Genomic DNA, 21,335 nt, shown 5'->3' with positions numbered 1-21,335 from the left:
ATATCTCATTGTAGTTTTGATTTGTATTTCCCTGATGATGAGCGATATTGAGCATCTTTTCATGTGTCTGTTGGCCATCTGTATATCTTCTTTGGAAAAATGTGTATTCATATCTTCTGCCCATTTTTAAATTGGGTTATTCATTTTTTGGGTGTTGAGTTGTATAAGTTCTTTATATATTTTGGATACTAACCCTTAATTGGATATGTCATTTGAAAATATCTTCTGCCATTCTGTGGGTTGCCTTTTAGTATTGTTGATTGTTTCCTTTGCCCTGCAGAGGCTTTTTATTTTGATGAAGTCTCAAAAGTTTACTTTTGCTTTTGTTTCCCTGCCTCAGGAGACGTATCTAGAAAGAAATTGGTATGGCCAATGTCAGAGAAATTATTGTCTGTATTCTTCTCTCGGATTTTTATGGTTTCTTACATTTAGGTCTTGCATCCATTTTGAATTTATTTTTGTGTATGGTATAAGAAACTGGTCCAGTTTCATTCTTTTGCATGTTACTGTCCAGTTTTTCCAACACCATTTGTTAACTAGACTCTTTTTTTATTGGCTATTCTTTCCTGCTTTGTCAAATATAAATTGGCCATATAGTTGTGGGTTTATTTCTGGGTTTTCTGTTCTGTTCCACTGATCTATGTGTCTGTTTTTGTGCCAGTACCATAGTGTTTTGATCCCTCCAGCTGTGTAATACAGTTTGAAGTCTGGAATTGTGATGCCTCCAGCTTTTCTTTTTCAAGATTGATTTGGCTATTCAGGGTCTTTTGTGGTTCCATACAAATTTTTGTATTGTTTATTTTAGATCTGTGAAAAATTACTTTGATGGGGATTGCATTAAATGTGTAGATTACTTTGGGTAGTATAGACGTTTTAACAATATTTGTTCTTCCAACCCATGAAAATGGAATGTTTTTCCTTTTTTTATGTCCTATTCAATTTCTTTAATTAGTGTTTTGTAGTTTTCAGAGTACGGGTCTTCGACCTCTTTGGTTAGGTTTATTCCTAGGTGTCTTATGGTTTTTGGTGCAATTGTAAATGGGATTGAGCCTCAATTTCTCTTTCTGCTTCTTCATTATTGGTGATAGAAATGGAACATATTTATGGATTAACATCATCGTGAAGGTAATGCTTGATTTTTATTTTTCTGTTGGTCCCTTTAAGAAAGGAACATATCTTTAGCATCTGGTTATACTGTTAGACTGAGTGTCTTACAATGAGAACAGCATAAAAATGATTTGTTTTACATCACAATTACTATGTTTTCCTTCTCATTTACAGTTAGTGTGTGATTTTTTTATAGTTTTTGCCTTTTATCATTGCAAATCGTAATTTAGCATACTAATTTTTATTAAAAATTTACTAGTTTTTTATATTTCTAAATCTACAGTTTCTTCTATTGATGTTAATTCAAGAACATTGCAAAGTGTTAAAATGTAGATGATGTTATTTTTTATTTTCTAATTGGATTTTTTTAAAAGGTGGCACTGCGTGTTGAATTGTTCATTTAGTGTGATATATGTAGGTCATCTTATTCAAATTGACATTTCCTTCAGCTAAAATTTTTATTGGTAGTTACACTTAACTACTTTATACATTCTTACTGTTCAGACTATTTGCAATGTTCAGCGCTTTTATTCTGTTTATTAATATATGAATTATCCTTGGTGAAACAACCTCCACTCCTGTTGCGTTGGTGGTTTCCCTTTTTCTAGATAAAGTATTTGTAATCTTGATCAAGAGCTGTTGACAAGTTAGTAGGTTATATAGGTATTATAAATCTGTGTATATCTACTGTAATTTAAAGGAGAGTTAGAAATTGGTTATTTTGAAATAATTATTTTTGATGTGGTAGATAGGCACTCTTTCATTATAATTTATTTTTGCCTGAATGTTCCTTTAGAAGCATCTCTGCACAGCATGTAAATTTAGTAAAAGTTTAAAAAACATTATAAAATAAGATACAGTTTCCCCAGAGTCCTTTGCAGTTCTGCAAACATCCAGCAGGGATCTCCTCTACACCCAGTTTCCATCTGAGTACACTTAATGATAGTGTCTGTGATTATACTGTTGGGCATTTCATAGAATATTAGAAAGTGCCTTGAGAGAGTTCTTAGTTGACCACAGATAATCTAATATGATAAAATATACCCTTATTCATACTCTAGGAATATTTAGAGGTTGGACATTGTTTTAAAAATGTTTTAAGTGGTATTAGTAATTTATAAACTTTAGGATCCTTTAAAGGGGCCTTTTAGAGGAAATAAAATCTGAAATTGCACAGTGTCTGGAAATTCTTGGCATACAGTGTTGCTCAGAACAAGTCTTCAAAGATAATGTATGTGACTAACTTAATTTTTAAGGTTCATCATTTAAGTGTTAGAATCATTTTTTTTTCCTTTTCAATTCTGTATTTCTTGCCACTTGGTTGATAGTAGTACTTACAGGATAGTAGGTTTATCACTTTCATTTTCTTTGATAGTAATTAGGTAAGTAGGTCCTTTGAAATGCAGTTTTCTCCAAAACTATGTAATTCTAACTAATGTCTCATTTCCAAAAAATTATTTTGTTCACTTAGAACTGACTTTAGAGTAAATGATTGGACATTGTCAGTTGATGAATGATAGGGACATAATACCTTTTTGAAACCATTTGGTAGTAGTTTAATACTTTTTAAGAAATTAGTCATTAGTTTATAAGTTCATTAAATGAAAGTATTTTGTTTTGAAAATTAGTGATTGAAAATCTTAAACATGTTTCACTGTAGAACTTATCAGTTAATATAAATACTAGAGATAGGAAAGTCAGTGCTTGATGAACCTAAGGAATAAAAATTAATAAAGTTAAGTTTTAGGCTTAAGCTACTTCTGTATGTTGTTGGAAAACTGTAACTATTTTGTATCCCTGTGTGTTAGTGTTTCCTGTTTGAGATGTTTATCTTTTACCATATTGGAAATAATTGGAGCAGAAATATAATAAGTTCTCTGTAGTGTTTCATATATAATGGGATGTTGTATTGATTCTTCCTATTAAAGCAAGTATACTGTTCAGGAATTTCAGGGAATGCTTATAAAAGTTTTGAGTGTGATCTGCTCGTTTTAAGTATAAACATATGAAGAGTATGCCATGTAACAAATTTCTGGGGGTGAAAAACCTCAGCCCTAGAATTTTCACAGAAGAAAGGGAAAAGATGTAACATTTTTAGGATATATTTGGATATCCTTTTTGTATGTGCATCATGTAAGTTGAAGGCAAAATAGATTTTTATGATTGTTTTTTGTTGTAATTAATGTTCTTTTAGGCATTAAATGATATTAACAGTAATTTATTAAAGTTAATTTTTACAATGTGCACAATACAGGCAGTTTATATTAATAACAAGTGTGCATTTTAGACAATAAAATACTACATGAGAATTATGTTTAGAAATAAAATGTGAAACTTAGAGTTAGAAGCAGTGATCTTTCAGGGAAGTGAAAGAAATACTATATATTTAAATCTCTTAATTTGGATTTAGTCAGTGTTAAATTGAATAAAAGAAAATGTTGATGTTTGGGAAGTGGAAAAAGACATTGGAACATATTTCGTGTGCAGCTGTTGTAGAGCAAATTGAAACTGACGTATTTCATCCTGTGCTTATTAAAACTTTGTGAACATTTGGATCTTTTCTTTTTCTTTCAGATATTTGGTTTCCAAGCAGGACTGACATCTTTGGATTGTAGGGGATCTTACTGCTTACCTGTACCGATTATTCCCTCTTTCAGCACTGCTCTTTATGGTAAACTTCTGAAACTACCCACATGCTGGTAAGTATTATGGTAAAATGTGGTTTATGGTATTTTCATTTATTATGAAGGGGGAAAAACCCAACTGTGTCTGTCTTATGCAAGTGTGTTAGTTTTATACCAAACCTTAGAAAAATATCTGAAGTTATACTGTCTTTTACTGAAACACTAAAAATCTCTTTTTAATGCCTGAAGTGTGACTAGCTCCTAGTACCTTTTGTGGTAGTGTTAAGTATTGATGGGGTACTAACTGTTAAGCCATGTTGGAACTATAGTAAACTGTTGCTGCTTCATATTGTACCAGGAACTGCAAAGGCAAATACCTTATTTTTTCCTTTTTGAGAGAGGATACGAAGATATTAAAAAGTTGCAAATTAATATCAAAGCCTAAGTATTTATCACCTAAATAACAATTTCATGTGTATTCCTAGCCACTAAGAAAAGCATACCCATAACATAGATTTAGTGTTTTATATGTCTATAGTTGCTTCAATCAGAAACTGATTTTAGGCCTTATTTTCATTTGGTTTTGGGTTTCTTTATTTGGAGGTTCTATTTCCTTAAGTTGAAAGAGGAAACTTTCTTTCTATAAAGAAAGAAAGCCAATAGTTACTCATCATACCTTTTTTTCATTGAAAGCAAACTTTAATGTATTAAAAACAAAACTGTTTGAAGATATGAAATGAGGTTTAAATATATGAAATTAAATTCTAGTGAAGTATTTCTGCATTTTAAAATTAGGTTACTTTTACTGTTTAGAATATGTCTTTGCTTTCTCAACCTAATTAGTAAGCTTATTTTTACAGGATGTATTTTCTGTTGTTTATAAAAAGCAACATAAGTTCTAGAAAATACTCTTTAAAGTACTTCATTTGTTAAAAATATATTTCTTTAATAATATATAACTTTTAAAATGAAATTTGTATATTAAATGCTCACATCTTCAAAAAATTTGCCTTTTGATCCAGAAAATTAAAAAATATAGAAATTACAGTTAAGTCTTGAAATTAGTTCTTGTATAAAATGAAACCATTATTAAATGATCATTGTTAATTTCTCTTGATAAGTTTAATTTTATCCTTATTCATCGGTATTCCACATGTCGTTTATTATGTTTTATAGAGATTCACTTCTTAACTTTTTATTTGTGTATACATAGCATGTTGCATTTGAGCCAAGTTTTATATTCTGATCTACTAGGAAATACCAGGGGATATGTCTCAGTGGTATGTCAATATCAACTTTAATAAATGTTTGTGAGCCCTGTTATCTCAGTTATGTGCTGATTTATTTATCATTCATAACACTGAGATTTTTAGAAAAACAGTGCAATTTACTATAGAAAATACTTAGTTTTTTTAGAAAATAAGCCAAAATTTTCAAAATGAATTATAGCCTTTATATGAAAAAAAAAATTGAATATTTAAATAGGCAAGGCTTGGTTTAAGGCTATGTAGGGCTTACTTTAAATATTGTCAAATGTGATTTAAAATAAGTCTGCTGACATCTAAAAGAAAATATTCCATTGAAATACTAAAAGCATGAGATCACACAATGCTTGTATTTGGATGTGACTTGCTTTTTTTTTTATTTTATTATGTTAATCACCATACATTACATCATTAGTTTTTGATGTAGTGACTTGCTTTTTTGTATTTAAGGCCACTTCTGTATTATTTGAGTGATATTTTTCTATGCTTTACATGAGTATATTGCTTTGAAATAGTTTCTTTACATTATTTTCCTTAATTAATAGACCGTAAACTATAATTTATTCTTCGCAACTCTAAATTGAAAGTAATACATATAAAACTCATTAAGTTGAGATATATCTTAGTTAATGAAATGAATAAGATACCAGATAAAATGTTTCATATAGTGCTTGGATTAAATAAAAATCATATGAGAACTGAGAATTTTATTTAACTCATGTAGTGAGTGAAGATTATTTTAGTAAGGCACCCTGGTTGTGTCATTAAGTGTCAGCTCTGTTCCCAATATGGTATCTCCCTTCCTCAAATTATACAAGCTCTTTCATCTGGATTTTTAAAAATCACATTCCAGTTTCTTAAAAGCACATATATGATGCTATTTATATCTATAACTATATATTTTTTCAATAATGAGAAGAGCATATTTACTATAGATCATAGCTTTTGAAACACATATACCACAATGAAAAAAAAATTTTAGTTGGTATGTTTGAGTTAGCAATGGAAATCTAGATTTTATGTAAAACAACAAAATAGTTCATACTTCTTGTTTAAAAATGTCTAAATTGATATTACTTATGAAATTTGAAACTAACATATTTTAATCAGGTTTGCTAATAAATTTAAAAAAATATGTGGCTTAAGTAACATGAGGGAAAATAAGTTATTTTTCTCCCATTTGAATGTTCATGCTAATATATTTTAGCCTTAATGAGCAAGCTAATACTAAACTCCAGTTTCTTGTGATTTATTTTTTTTCAAAATATTTTGGTCATATTTTATCTTTCATTCTGTATTACACACTCTCCAAACATAAAAATATAAATATTTCAAAACATTTTTTTCTTCATTGCTTTACAAGTTAACTTATTCTTTTAGTTCCTTAGAACAGGACTGAAATATGTAGGGTATAATGGGAAAGACAGTGACAGTAATATTTAATGACGGAGATCTTGAGCAATTCAAATTTTAATTTTCCTCCTTTTTTAGTAAGGGGATGTTTAAAAGTGGACAATAAAAGTGTTGGTTAAAAGGAAACAAAGTATAACTTTTGTTATTACTAGTAGGAATAACCTTGGTCTCCTGTAGACAGTTTTTAAAAAAATTTCTGTAGTAGTAATGCTTTTAGGTTTCTAGATATATTCTTGGAGTTAACCTTTTTTTTTTTTTTTCAGAACAGAGAAACTATAATAAATATGTCCTCTCTATTTCTAAACTTTTTAATTGAAATATTAATATTTTATAGAAAAGTATACATATTGTATTTGATAAGTGAATTGGACATTTGGTAACTAGCAGAAAGATTAAGAAACAGAATAACATCAGCATCTCAAAAGCCTCTCTTACCCTCCTGCAAGGTTAACCATTATCCTGATTTCTTTTAACATAGATTAGTTTTGTCTGTTCTTGGACTTAAATAGAACCAGTCGTCCATAGTCTCCTTTTTGACTGGCTTCTATCACTCAACATGTTTGTGAGATTCATTGATACTGTAGAATGTAGTTTTTAGATTGTTTGCTTTTGTTACTATACAGTATTGTATTACATGAACGTTGATGATCTGGCCATTCTTGATCTGAAATTTTATTTTAATTTATTTTTAAAAAATATTAATATTTTATTTATTTATTAGAGAGAGAGAGAGAGCGCGCATTCACAAGCAGGGGGGAGTAGCAGAGGGAGAGGTAGAAGCAGGCTCCCTGCTGATGTGGGGCTGGATCCCAGGACCCTGGGATCATGACCTGAGCCGAAGACAGACACTTAACCAACTGAGCCACCCAGGTGCCCCTTGATCTGCAATTTTAATTGAAAAATAAGTACCTAAAGTATGTATTTATTTTTTATTCCTGTGCCATTTTCCCTTTTCCTTAAGAAGCTTCAATTATATTAGAGGAGATTAGATGTCATTCATAAATATTTTTTGATTTTCTGTATTTTGATAGGCATTGTGCTACATGTTGGGATTGGGAAAAGAATACAGTAGAATGCAGTGAGGGCAAGAGATATCCCCTGAGCATGACAACTTACAGTCTAGTGGGAGAGGACACTAGACACATAAAACGATTGTCTTTAAATGGCAAAATTTGAGGCTTAAGAAAAATGTCCTGTTAGTTTAAAGAAAGTAGAAAATTTCCCTGGGATGTCATGGTTGGCTTCATAGAAGTGGCAGTAGAATTTGGGTTTTACTGGTTGAATTGGGTATATATCCAGACACGAGGAGGTTGGTTTTGGGGTGTGGAGGCTTCTAGGGGGATAATGCTGTCTCAACAAAGTCAGGGTTGCTCTATTGGATCTGTGAATGAATACCATGGAGAGGAATTTGGAAGGCTACTTTTGGGCCTAGACTTTTATGTGATTAAGGATGTCTGAGTTTAATATGAATACTTAAAAGTTAAGCCAGCTAATCACATATTCATTAACCCAGTTTCTTCTTCATCAGGCTTGTAATACTGCAATTATACTATAGTCTCAAATTCACTTTCTCCTATAATTGAGGGTTCAAAAATGTGATCTCATTTATAGATAGACAATGCAACATACTTTGGAAGTTCAGAGAAAAATTACTTTGGCTTAGAAAGTCCTGGCGAACACGAAGATGGTAACTTGTAAGGAGGTTATTAAAGAATGCATAGGATATGAAAGAAAATACTTTTTAATGCAGTATTCAGTATTTAGTTTAACAAGTTTTCATAACAATCCTGTGAGCTAACATGATATTCTCTTATAAAACTAAAATTCAGGGAAGTTACAGAAATTGTCCAAAGTCACACAGTGGCTGGGCAAGGGTTCTCATGGAAGGTTATCTGATTCTAAAGTCTTTGATCCCTTTCTTACCTGAAGGACTGAAGATGTACATTATCTTTTGTTAATCATCATCAAAGGCTCAGCGTGCTTTTTGCCTTGTAGGAAAGTGGATTTCCATGTATTGAGAGGGTAGTTGAGATAGTACAGCTAATAAATCTGAACTCTCCTAGTATCTCCTAATATATAGGTAACAGTATATAGATACTGTGATGATCTCATAGAATTATAGTTAATAGGGTTACGTGGAATCTTGGGCATTATCTTAGTTCAGCTTTGATTTATAGTTGTCTGTCATGGGTTGAACATTTTATTCAGAGGGACTTAGCTGCTTTGTGAGGTAACCAGATTCATTGTTGGGCAGCTCTAGAGTTCTTTCTTTTACTGTTCATGTTTCTTCTCTTTCCTAATTATTGCTTATATGTCATGAGTCATTTTTATAGTCCTAGGAATGTGGGAAAACACATTTATTTACAAGATTGAGGGATCCCTCTAAGTACCCATTCTTTATTTAGCACAGTAACAGATGGGTTGGTTTTGATTAATGAAGTTATTGAGCAGTTCATTTGTTTGAGGAATATGTTTCTATGGACTCCATTTCTGAGTTCAGTGTTAATTAAGAAGTACAGGATTTGGTGGTGGTAGTGGGCTCATGGTAATTGACATGGTGTCTAAAGGAGAAATGAGCAGATACTGATCCTTTTGCCTCCCTGAAATGGAAACTGATGCAGCCATTTTCCCATGCTAGCTCAGAATAACACTAGAATAACTTTAATGGAAGGTAGGCCCTTCAAGTCTAAAAAAAATGCCAATATTTATTTATCAGCAAACGTAGAGAATAAGTAACCCACCCTACAAGGTTCAAAAGGAGGTTTGCTCAACTGCCTTGTCCTTTGTAATACCACAGTTAGAGAACATAGAGTTGAGTGTTTTAAATGCCTCTGGAGATAGAGCTTTTTAATTTCCTTTTTTCCAGAGCTATGATTATTTTCATCTGTCTGCTTTTGTGATAAACATTTTCTTTAATAGAATGTCTTTTTTATTTATTATTTTCTTATGTTAATCACCATACATTACATCATTAGTTTTTGATGTAGTGTTCCATGATTCATTGTTTGCTTATAACACTCAGTGCTCCATGCAGTACGTGCCCTCTTTAATACCCATCACCAGGCTGACCCATCCCCCCACACCCTCCCCTCTAGAACCCTCAGTTTGTTTCTCAGAGTCCGTAGTCTCTCATGGTTCGTCTTCCCCTCCGATTTCCCCCCCTTCATTTTTCGCTTCCTACTGTCGTCTTTTTTTTTTAAACATATAATGTATTATTTGTTTCAGGGGTCTCGGCCTTTTGGCTAAGATCAGGTGTAGTATCTGTCCTTATCAGTTTAATATCTGATACGTCCTCTATCCGAGGACAATATATTAAATGGGTTTTTGGAGCCAAGAGATGGAATAGGAGCTTGCTCCGTCCACTCTGCGCATCGACCTGGTATTGCCAGTACTTTAACAGAATGTCTTAAAACTGGTAAGACTTAACTGGGATGCTAATTCTTTTATCTCTACTTGAGTGGCAGCAGCTTGATTGTCAGCTTTGGTTCTTAACCAACTGAGCCACCCAGGCGCCCCAAGTCAGCTTTGGTTCTTGCATCTGGAATGTGCTTTCATGGAATGTTTTGAACTGAAAAGAAACCCTTTCATCATCTCTTACAATCTTTTCATTTCAAAGATGAAAAAACTGAGTCCCAGAGAGTTCAAATTACTTAACCGAAGACCACACAGTTAATATCAATGCCTCAATTTGATCATTTTCTTTTTCTTTTTTTTTTTTTAATCCTCATTTTCTTGGTTCAGGGCTCCTACAAACTGTACCACACTGCTTAAAAATTATTACTACTATTTAATTTTTTAATGGTAAAAGATGCAAAACATAAAATTTACCATTTTAACCATTTTTAAGTGTATAATTCAATGGCATTAAGTATCTTCAGATTGTGCTATCACCCCTGTTCATCTCCATAAATTTTATATTCTGTACCCATTAAAACAATAACTTCCCATTACTTTGAGCTCTTGATAACTACTGTTCTACTTTGTATGGATTTGACTGTTCTGGGTACCTCATGTAAGCTTAATCATTCAATATTGTCCTTTTGTGTCTGGCTTATTTCACTTGGCATAAAGTTTTCAAGATTCATCCATGCTGTAGCATATGTGAGAATTTTTTATTCCCTCCCTCACATACTCCTTCCTTCCCTCCTTCTCTCCCTTCCTTTCTTTCCTTCCTAATTCATTCCATTTTAAGATTGAAAAATTCCTTTGTATGTATATGCTTTATTCGTTCAACTCAGTGGACATTTGGATTGTTTCCACCTTTTAGCAATTGAAAATGGCTTTGAGCATGGGTGTACAGATATTTGTTTGAGTACCTGTTTTCAGTTCTTTTGGGTTTATACCTAGAGGCGGAATTCCTGGGTCATATGATAATTCTGTGTTTAATTTTATGAGAAACTGCCACTCTGTTTTCCACAGTGGCTGTACCATTTTACATTCTCACTAACAATGCACAAGGGTTCCAATTTCTCTATATCTTTACCAACACTTGTTATTTTAGGTTTTTTGATAATAGTCATCCTAAAGAATATGAAATGGTATTTCATGGTAGTTTTGATTTGTATTTCTCTAACAATTAGTGATGTTAACCATCTTTTCAATTGCTTATTGATCATTTGTATATCTTCTTTGGGGGAATATATATTCAAGTTCTTTTCTCATATTTAAATCGGATTATTTTTGCTGTTGAGTTGTATGTGTTCCTTATGAATTCTGCATACTAAATTTTTATTGTAGGGGTGCCTGGGTGGCTCAGTCAGTTAAGTGGCTGCCTTCGGCTCAGGTCAGGGTCCCAGGGTCCTGGGATCGAGCCCCACATCGGGCTCCCTGCTCAGCGGGAAGTCTGCTTCTCCCTCTTCCTCTGCCTCTCCCCTTGCTTGTGAACTCTTTCTCTCTTTCTCTGTCAAATAAATAAATAAATTCTTTAAAAAAATTTTTGTATATGTGATTTGCAAATTTTTCTCCAACTCTATGGGAAAACGTTTTTTAATGTTAAGATTCTATCTTAATATAACTCCCAAGCCAGAAGCTTAGTTTACATCTTTTATTAAATCTTTTGCTTTTTGTTTTAAAAAGTTATTATTTACATTTGACACAGTTTTTCTTAAAAATTGGTATAACTTGAGCATGTAAAAAGTGATCAATTGTGTCTTTGGAATAGCTGTACTTTGGGGAGGAGGAGAAAGATAAATTAGACTTCTTGGGGTTGTTCACAAGTTTATCTTCCCTAGTTTTTCTCTTAACACAGGGAGAGCTAACTTAGATCGTTTTTCTGCGGAAAGATTTTATAACTTTCTACAGTAAAGGGAGATCTTTTCTTGTCTTCTCTTAGAAAAACATGTTTTAAAGATAGTTGACAGTTAATTTCTTTAAAAACTTACAGTGCTTGACAGTCTATATGTTATAGACAAGTTTAATAATACTGAGTAGAATGAAAGTAAATGAAGATTAAAGATTAAAGCAAATGGGTTTTCATCTGGTTATTTTATTCAAGATAGGCTTTAGGAGGACATAGGTTTCAGAACCAGTAGGAAGATTGGGATCTTTGTCCCTATTTTAAAATGAAATCGGAGGGAGAGATGAACCATGAGAGACTATGGACTCTGATAAACGAGTTGAGGGTTTTAGAGGGCAGGGAGGTGGAGGGATGGGTTAGCCCGGTGATGGGTATTAAGGAGGGCACGTACTGCATGGAGCACTGGGTATTATACGAAAACAATGAATCGTGGATCACTACATCAAAAACTAATGATGTATTGTATGGTGACTAACATAACATAATTAAATAAATAAATATAAATAAAAGAAAAAATAAAATGAATTTGTAAACACCTCATGGTTCCCATACATCTGGGCTGACATATATGTGTATATGTGTGTATATATATATGTTGTGTGTGTGTATATATATGTACATATGTTTGTCATGTTTTAAAATTCATATGCATACTGGTTTTATCACCTTTTTATTAGCAGTAGTGCTTGTTAATTATTGGAAAACAATTTTTTTTAAAGAGGTAATATTAAGGGAATCCAAAATTTTTGTGAGCATTATTCATTAAAAAGATACTATCACAGGCCTCGTGCTCACTGTTATTCTGTTTGAAATCTAAGAGAATACTGAAATATAGCTCTTTGAGGTATTACTAAGTAGTAAATTAATTCAACCAAAGCACTTAATGTTCTGATTATGAGATTATTTCTCTAATGATAGATGTTAACATTAATTTTAACAATCTGGTGAAAGAGAATGTATTTTAACAAATCCAAGCAGATAAAACACCGTTCTGGATATGGTCACGTAGTTAGACATTTCAGGGTAGACTGAGATTTATATAAATCCAGCATTGTTTGCTTTTTAGCTCTGTCAGATCCTCTTGAAATTCAGGACATACATTGCTGGCGCAGGTTTCTGCTTTAAATGCAGATGAATCAGGGTTTGATTCATTCATCGAAGTAAGATTCAAACTCATCAAAATATGTGCATGACTTCTGAAATCATGTTTCTACACAATGGCTCTGTAGTTCTTAAGAATATAGATCTTTTAAAGAAGCTTAGAGCAGTTGAGAATGAGAAATACAGCAATCTTCATTTGTCTTTGGCTCAATTCTTTTATCCATTTCATATCCAAACTTGAATTTCTGCGCATTTAGAAATGGGTAGGCATGATCACAATGAAAATATACTATCCTGATAAATTTCTCCATTATATCATATGGTAAATTTGATTTGGGAAGTATATAGTACAAACTGTTCTCATACCAGTTTTCTCTTTTGATTTGGATAGCTTGTTGAAATAGTTCCCCTCCCCTTCTGTATTACATTAACTCCCTTTGTAGCAAATTAGCTCAGTTTCCATCAAACTTCTGAAAGCAAGTGACTAGGTCTTACTAGTACTATCTACTGAGGTGTAATAGTTTTATTTGAGCTGTAATCTCAGGTCAGGCATACAACAATGTGGACCACATGCCAGATGGCTCTGTGCATGATACAACTTGGTCTTCTATCTTACAGGATTTTGTGTGTATGACTTGGGGTACGCTTGCATGGTCTTGTTAACCTAATCATCTTTCTATTAATTAAGCATTTCCTTGCATATTTCTTAGACCTTTTCTTTGTTTTGCTCATGCGTTCTGTTTTTGTCCTCTACTAACTTTTTCATGATTAATGCTTTTGTATCCTTATCTGGATGATTAAAACAGGGAAGGATGACCATAACAGACAGGGTACATATTTTCTTCAATTTTGTGAAAAGTGTTCCCAGTCAGTTTCAATTTTTTGTTTTTTAAACTCTAGTGAGTTTTTCCACTGTTTGCCTTTTTGCACACTTGATATTGTTCTTTGTTCATTCATTCCGGTCTGTTTCACAGATAGGTGATGAATGCCCACTATGTGCCGGATATTCTTCATGACCCTGGCTAGAGAAGAAAAAAATTGGCAAGATACCTGCCCTTATGGGGTTATTTAAAGGAATTTTAAAATGGGAAAAATTGGTTTAAGAGGCAGTGTAGATTGTCTTTTACAATCTAATTATATAAAATTATCCTTTTTGCTATCTTCAGCCTTGGAAGGAGATTTTTACATAGTTTATTGTTTGTTTTTGATCTTAATTCCAGTGTAGTTAACATACAGTGTTATATTAGTTTCAGGTACATATATAGCTTTTGATTGCATAATATTTTTGAACTAGTTTGCTTTTCTATTCTTGTTAGTGATTCCTATTTGAACTGAAAACCATTTAGTGGTGGAGCAACCAGTAATAGGAGGTAAAATACAAGTTCCTACAGATAAATGAAAATTCATTGAATATGTCAGTTAAATATATCATTGTTTTATTTTCCAGCTTTTTGCAAACATTCTGCAGTTATTTAATGGTTTTGTAGAGTGTACTTGCTAATTCTGGATTTTAGCTTTTCCAAAAATTTGATTTTTTTTTTCAGTTGTTATCTTCACATGTATTACAATCTCCAATATTTATAGATGTCAACATATATTAGAGCCTTTGAAATCTATTTGTAAATACACATATTTTAAGTTTGTATCCTTGCATTATACTCTTAATATCCATTTTTATGCATTATAATGTATAGTGTGAGTAAAACTCAGAAATATGTAAACTCTTTGTAATTAAAAGTTTTTTTATTGTAAAGTTTTTATGTATAGTCATGAAAAGATAGGTTCTCTTTGATTATAAATTACTGAGATTAATTTTGGGGGGCAACACTCAAAATGTATCATTACTTTGTAATCAAGTCTCATTCTGATAATTACTTTTTATATTCATTGAGAAATAGTTATATCTAATTTGCATATAATTTATCTATTAAAAATTCGTGAACAGAATTATTTTTCAACATATGTAAGCAAGTAGTATGTGAGAAATTGATGGGGAAGTTTTAATACCAAATTAATATTAATAATAATAGCATATATGTGCCATGAATAGTGCTAAGAGTCTTATATGCAGTATCTCATTTAATCTTCATGAAAATGAAAAAGAAAGAAATTCCTCAAAATATTTTTATTTTTATAGAATCCCTGTGAGTAAAGAAAAAGGAAAACTATTTAGAGGTTTGGCTACACCCGAAAATATAATTATAGCAAGCTTTCATAGTTTAGAGTTGTGTAGTATGTGGTTTATAAAGTTCTCTATAATGGATTATTATATGAATTATACTCCTGTTTTCATTAACTTAGTTCTCATTTTAAAAACAGTATAATTTAAATATAGCAAAGTTCAGCAATTTTATGCGTACAGATATATACAGTCAGCCACCAGATTTCTTTCTTGTCTATTTGCGGTCAGCCCTTTTCTCTCTCCCTACACTGGGTCAAATTTTTGAGGAGGGCAGTTCGCTCGTGAAAAGAGGTAATGCCTATCTTGATTCAGGGAATGACTGATTAGCTTGTTAGCTGGCAAACCCACTGTTTCTTGCTTTGTTGTTCCATTCTTCACCCAAACCCATCAGACAACTGATTCTTTTCACTAGGGCTTCTGGGATTTCTCTAGCACACTGCTGCCAGACTGAGGCTCATAGCATTTTCAGTTGCATAATGAAAGATTTTGTACATAGATTTCATACATTCATAAATGAAAGCATTTGTAATTAATAAAGTCTAGATTCACTTCTGTTCTCTATGTCTCAACTCCCCAAAAGAGCCATAAATATAATATATATGGATTTATACAATGAAACTACTCTTTCTGATATAAACAAACTGGTAGTTCAGACTTATTAAATAGTAAGTTTTTACATGTACATACACATTCACATATTTTCATTTCATTGAGTGTCTTTAGGAAGGTTTTTTTTAAAAGCATAGTTTAAAGAGAATAATAAAAATGAAAAAGAGAGGGGCGCCTGGGTGGCTCAGTCACTTAAGTATTTGCCTTTAGCTCAGGTCATGATCCCAGAGTCCTGGGATCAAGCCCCAGTTTGGGGCTCCCTGCTCAGCAGGGAGTCTGCTTCTCCCTCTGCCCCTTTCCCTGCCCCTCCTCCTGCTCATGCTCTCTCTCTCAAGTAAATAAAATCTTTAAAAAAAAATAGAAAAAGATATGTAATTTTAACATGTGAGATATCATAGGACTCTTTTAAGTGACAACAAGCATAATAGTCTAACTCTTTAACAAGATTAAAACTTTTAAAAAACTTATTTTACTATTGTCTGTGTATTTTAATTTGATTAATTTACGGCCTTGTATTTGTATCAAGGTGAAAATTTGACCTAAATTGCATTTGCAGTCTGAACTACCAGTTTGTTCATATCAGAAAGAGTAGTTTCACTGTATATAGATTTATGGCTCTTTTGGGAGTTGAAAAATAGAGAATAGAGGTGAATCTAGATTTATTAATTATGAATGTTTTCCCCCAGATATGTCATTGATTTTTCTGTAAATTTGTCTTGAATGAATGATTTTTAATAACACATTTTAAAATAAAATGCCTCTTAAGTAATCTTTATATGAAGAATAGTCCAGAATCTTAAATTTAATAAAATAACATGATTGGTTCTGAGCATGTTTTCATCAGATGTTCTATTTGTCTCTTTCTAAGTACTAACTTTTAAGTCTCTGCTTGTGCTGTTTTGGGATTTAGTTTGGTTGATTTCAGCACTTGGCAATATTTTAGCTACAGTTTTCAATTATGAAATTATAAATCCTGTCATTGTATTACTAATGATTTTATATTTTGCTAATAAAGTACATTTACTTAGAATATTAATGCATTATTGTTTTAAATTTCCCTTGAAAGAACAATTTTTTATGTTAACTCCTCTCAATTTTTATATTTTGTCATGTTGTGGTTCTGATTTTATATAATGTGTTTAAGTAAATGACCAGTTGAAAAATACCTTATTTTATAGTTCTTGAGTGTGTTTGTGGGGGGTGGGGGTGGGGAAGATTAAAAAGACATGAAAAACACTACTGTAGGTAAATAACATCTGTCTTTATATCAGAGTTTTCTCTTTGATTTTTTTAAGTAAGCGCATGAAGAGCATGCAACACATGTTAACAACCAGAGAGTGTTGGTCCAATGAGAACAGAAGGTTTTCTTTGATTTTCCTGTTGGAAAACTTGATATTTTCCACATGCAATTTTATGATCAGTTGGGTGTGAAGTTGTATAGGCAAATATGATTCGTCTCTTGTTAAAAGTTTTAAACTTAGTAAAATAGTTTGTTTGGTGGTACCCAAATGAACATTTATAATTCATTCTTAAATTATTGACTTTAAATTTGATTTTTTGGATATTGGAGAATATTATTACAAGACTTAAATCTTTTTCTATGAGAAGAATTATGCTAGCTGTTCCCCCGTATTTGGTTTTGTCTATGTACAACAGCAGGAGAATATTATCTTGTGACAACATTTTATTCTAGTGACAGTATCTTTGAAATACGTCTGTGTTTCATTATTTTTGGGAACTGAAACTTAAGAGTATATTCAAAAGAATTCTAAGTTATTAGTATATTAAAAGGGAAATGTTTTGGTTAGAAATCACTCAATTTAGCTTAAGGTTTTTTTATCATTGCCTCTAAATTTCTTAACTGTGTTTGATTTAATCTCTTTTTATATATTAATTTGAAATTTAGGAACAAATAATCATTGGAGGTCCTCATATGCAAAAGATCGTATAGTGCATACCTACTGGCAGAAGATAATCTCTAAGAACAGCATGATAATGCTCTTGTATAGCATTTGTACTTCACTAATTCCACTATATGCAGGGATTTATTTGAACCTCACAATAGACAAGTCATCTGTTTTTTATTTTATGGACGTGGAAATGAAGGATTAGGGAAGGTGATATGGTGGATCTAGAGAGAGAAGTCCCTGGTTCTAGACATCTTTTAATTAGTGATGCAGCCACCAATAGCATGTTGGTGACTATTAGCAAGTTCTCAATAATAACTTTGTGTTCTTTATTATGATTTATAACTTTAAAAAAAATTGCCAGTTTCCTAGATAAATCTGTTAATACTTAGCTTTTTTCAAGTTTCATCTGATTAATGACTCATTTATTTGTTTTAAAAATAATATTTTGGCACCTATCATTTGAAAACTTGTGTTGTAGACCCTGGAGTCCCATTATGAATAAGATGCAGTCTTCGCTTTTTCTTTCTTGATTATCTAAGTATTTAGAGAGGTTTTTTTTTTCTTAAGATTTCAAGTTTTTAAAAAAATTCTAGTTAATATATAGGATGATATTGGTTTCAGGAGTAGAATTTAGTGATTCATCACTTACGTATAACACCCAGTGCTCATCACAGGCACCCTCCTTATCACCCATCCCCCACTTAGCCCATTCCCCTGCCCACCTCCCCTCCAGCATCCCTCAGTTCTCTATGTTTGAGTCTCTTTTATGGTTTGCCTCCCTCTCTCTTATTTTTTTCTTTCTCCTATGTTCATCTGTTTTGTTTCTTAAATTCCACATATGAGTGAAATCATAGGGTATTTGTCTTTATCTGACTGACTTATTTTACTTCGCATAATACTCTCTAGCTACATCTACGTTGCAAATGGCAAGATTTCATTCTTGTTGATGGCTGAGTAATATTCCACGGTGTATCTATACCATATTTTTATCCATTTACCAGTTGATGGACATTTGGGCTCTTTCCATACTTTGGCTCTTGTTGATAGTGCTGCTATAAACATCAGGGTGCATGTGCCCCTTTGAATCAGTATTTTTGTATCCTTTGGGTAAATACCTAGTAATGCAATTGTTAGGTTGTAGGGTAGTTCTCTTTTTAACTTTTTGAGGAGCTTTCATACTGTTTTCCAGAGTGCCTGCACCAGTTTGTATTCCCAACAACAGTGTAAGAGGGCTCCCCTATCTCCACATCTTTGTCAACATTTGTTGTTTCCTGTGTTGTTAACTTTACCCATTCTGACAGGTCTGAGGTGATATCTCATTGTAGTTTTGATTTGTATTTCCCTGATGATGAGTGATGTTGAGCATCTTTTCATGGGTCTTAATCACCAGCTAACTCTTATACATCTGTAGCCAGGTTTTTTTGATTGACTTGTTTTTGGAAGATAATTGTAATTACTTCCTCCTCCAGCCTAAAATACTTTGCTTCTCATAGCTTTTACAGTAAAGATTAAAATCTTTGAAACATTCTGCAATGTCCTCCGTGATCTAGCCCCTTCTTGGCTATCTATGTTCATCTGAATATTTTCCTCCTTAGCCCCTTCCACGTTTTGCCTTTTTCAGTTTCTTTTTTCAGCCAGGTTTTTCACCATATTGTTTCACTAGTCAATAGCCTAAACAGCTTTTACTTACCCCAAAGGTATTGGAAATTGACACTTTCCTCCGACGAGGTTACATCCCCCTAATATATTCCTTCATGGGATATTGTTTCTGTTTTTCACTGCACTTTTCATAGAAGTGATTTTTACACTGGGTTGTGTGATTATTTAACAGCTTTCCTTTCTTTTTACTTAAACTCCATAAGGACCATCTTTTTCTATAGAGGACATTTATCTTTAAAACCTTGAATCTATTGTAGATAGAAAATAAATACTTATTGACATGCAGCTGGTAATTTCTTCACTGATTTCATTGTTTTTTGTTTTTTTTTTTGGTTGTCTGATTGATGAGGTTTTAGATTGTAAGTGTTCTTGACAACCAAGTCTGTCTCCTGTTTACTTACATAATATGTGTAAAATGTGCTCTTGGTCAAAGGAAAAAACCAGAGACTTTAATTACTGAACTTGAACTAAAATTTTAGTGATTTTTCTAATCAGAATTCTCAAGGTTGTGTTTGAATGTTATTACAAACATAAAATATATTCTATAAACACACTTCCCTTCTCTTTTTTCCTGAGTAGACATTTGACTTAAGTAAGTGAATTGTTTATATTGAATAACTTGTCTAGGAGATGAGAAAAATGAAGGAACGTTTTGCTCCTTTTGTATTTTGTTTGCTACCATCCATAGTTCATTGTACAATATTGGACATTGTATATTATAATAATCAGAAATTGATTATATTTTTATCTTAGTGATAAGTTTTACTTTTTCTTTTATCTAATATTTAAATTGGAGTAATAGTTTAGAAATTTGAAAAATGGTGAACGTTTTGTATCTAAATATAACAAGATATAATTTGCATTTTATAGTTATTTGCAAATGCTACAGTCATTGTGATTAAAAAATATAATATTGGTGAGGATATTGTAAAAGGGGTATTCTGATACACTGCTGATGAATGTGAAACTGGGTTCAAACTATTATGAAGCGTGCATTAAAAAGATCACTGTAGAAGTGTGTGTACTAATGTAGAAAGAGTTTATCTCTGAGAATGTCGTTTAGTCATAAAAAGCAGACTATAGACAGACCCATACACACAACACACACACACACACACACACACACACACACACACACAAACACACATCCCTTAAATTTTAAGTGTATATGAATGCATTAAGTCAAAAGAAGTCTGTAGTTGTGTATGCTAGACTTATAACAAGTAGTTATGTATTGGGTTGAAGTGGAATCAGAAGGAAAGAGGAGCTTTAACCTTTCATTTTACCTACTATTTAATTTAAAACATTTTTTTTCTTTTCATTGAGTATTGATGTATTGTGTAAGGTAAATAGTCATTGAATACAGAACTAAATACAAATTTCTGAGCTTTTTAAACTGCTTTATTTCTAAGTTGAGTTAGTGAAGTTTTGTACTCATTTTGTTTTGGAAAAAGTGATCTAATCTTATTTTACTGTACAGGATATGAGTAATAACAAAAATACATTTTTGGAACCAATTTGTAGGTTCAAACTTTGCATTTGGGGACTCTGTATAAATCTTTAGATCCAGCTGTTGCTGAGGATATTCTTTCAGTTGCTATGAGGTGTGTTGATTTTAAGAGGATGGCTGTTCCTCAAGTGTACATATGGCAAAAATTTTACCTATGAACATGAATGGATTGTTTAATTCCTTTACATCGAATAGTAAAAACTATTTCCACGTTCCTTATTTAAAATTTTGAAGGTAGAATTTTCATTAAAGAAATGTCAGATTGGTCCAGAAATTTCATCAGCTCTGTATTACAATTTGTCAGCAGATGGTATAAGCAGAATCTTTTAAAGTATTCATTAATTAGGGCATATTCATTTTCAGTCTTTGCTACTACACAATCAAGACCTACTTGTTTCTATTTCCCTAAATTTATCCTGGAGTTTGTCCAAGTTGAGTTTTAATGAGTTGTTTATTCCACTAGTTACATTAGGATTTATTTTTCCCTAGAGAGTAATGTTTGAATTGATAGTTTTTAAACCTATTCTGTAAAGTGAACATATGTTCAGACTAGGACTTCTCTGATATGTGAAATAGGCATTTGTTAAACAATTTTATTTTCACCAATTTAAGTGTTAAAAAGTTGGTTTAGTGATTTTTTTAAGTAATTCCAGAATTTC

General features: G+C 32.0%; 1 protein-coding gene and 1 non-coding gene across 7 annotated transcripts in view; both read left to right on the top strand.

The window, feature by feature from the left end:
- The window catches only part of VPS13B (vacuolar protein sorting 13 homolog B), a 750,734-nt gene that overhangs the window by 112,666 nt on the left and 616,733 nt on the right, over nt 1–21,335 (top strand). For all 6 annotated transcript variants that reach the window (XM_028108562.1, XM_028108579.1, XM_028108553.1 and 3 more), the window contains one exon: nt 3,682–3,806. In XM_028108562.1, the coding sequence (XP_027964363.1) occupies nt 3,682–3,806 (125 nt within the window). The remainder of the gene's footprint in view (nt 1–3,681; nt 3,807–21,335) is intronic.
- LOC114216782 (U2 spliceosomal RNA) lies at nt 9,631–9,821 on the top strand. Its single transcript, XR_003610835.1, has one exon. It is a non-coding gene; the product is annotated as a U2 spliceosomal RNA (small nuclear RNA).

This window comes from Eumetopias jubatus, unplaced genomic scaffold (genome assembly GCF_037043125.1).
Source record: "Eumetopias jubatus isolate StellerSeaLion01/CBP00866 unplaced genomic scaffold, mEumJub1_p1.0 scaffold_4, whole genome shotgun sequence".
NCBI lineage: Eukaryota > Metazoa > Chordata > Mammalia > Carnivora > Otariidae > Eumetopias > Eumetopias jubatus.
This window is presented reverse-complemented; position numbering and strand designations above follow the sequence as displayed.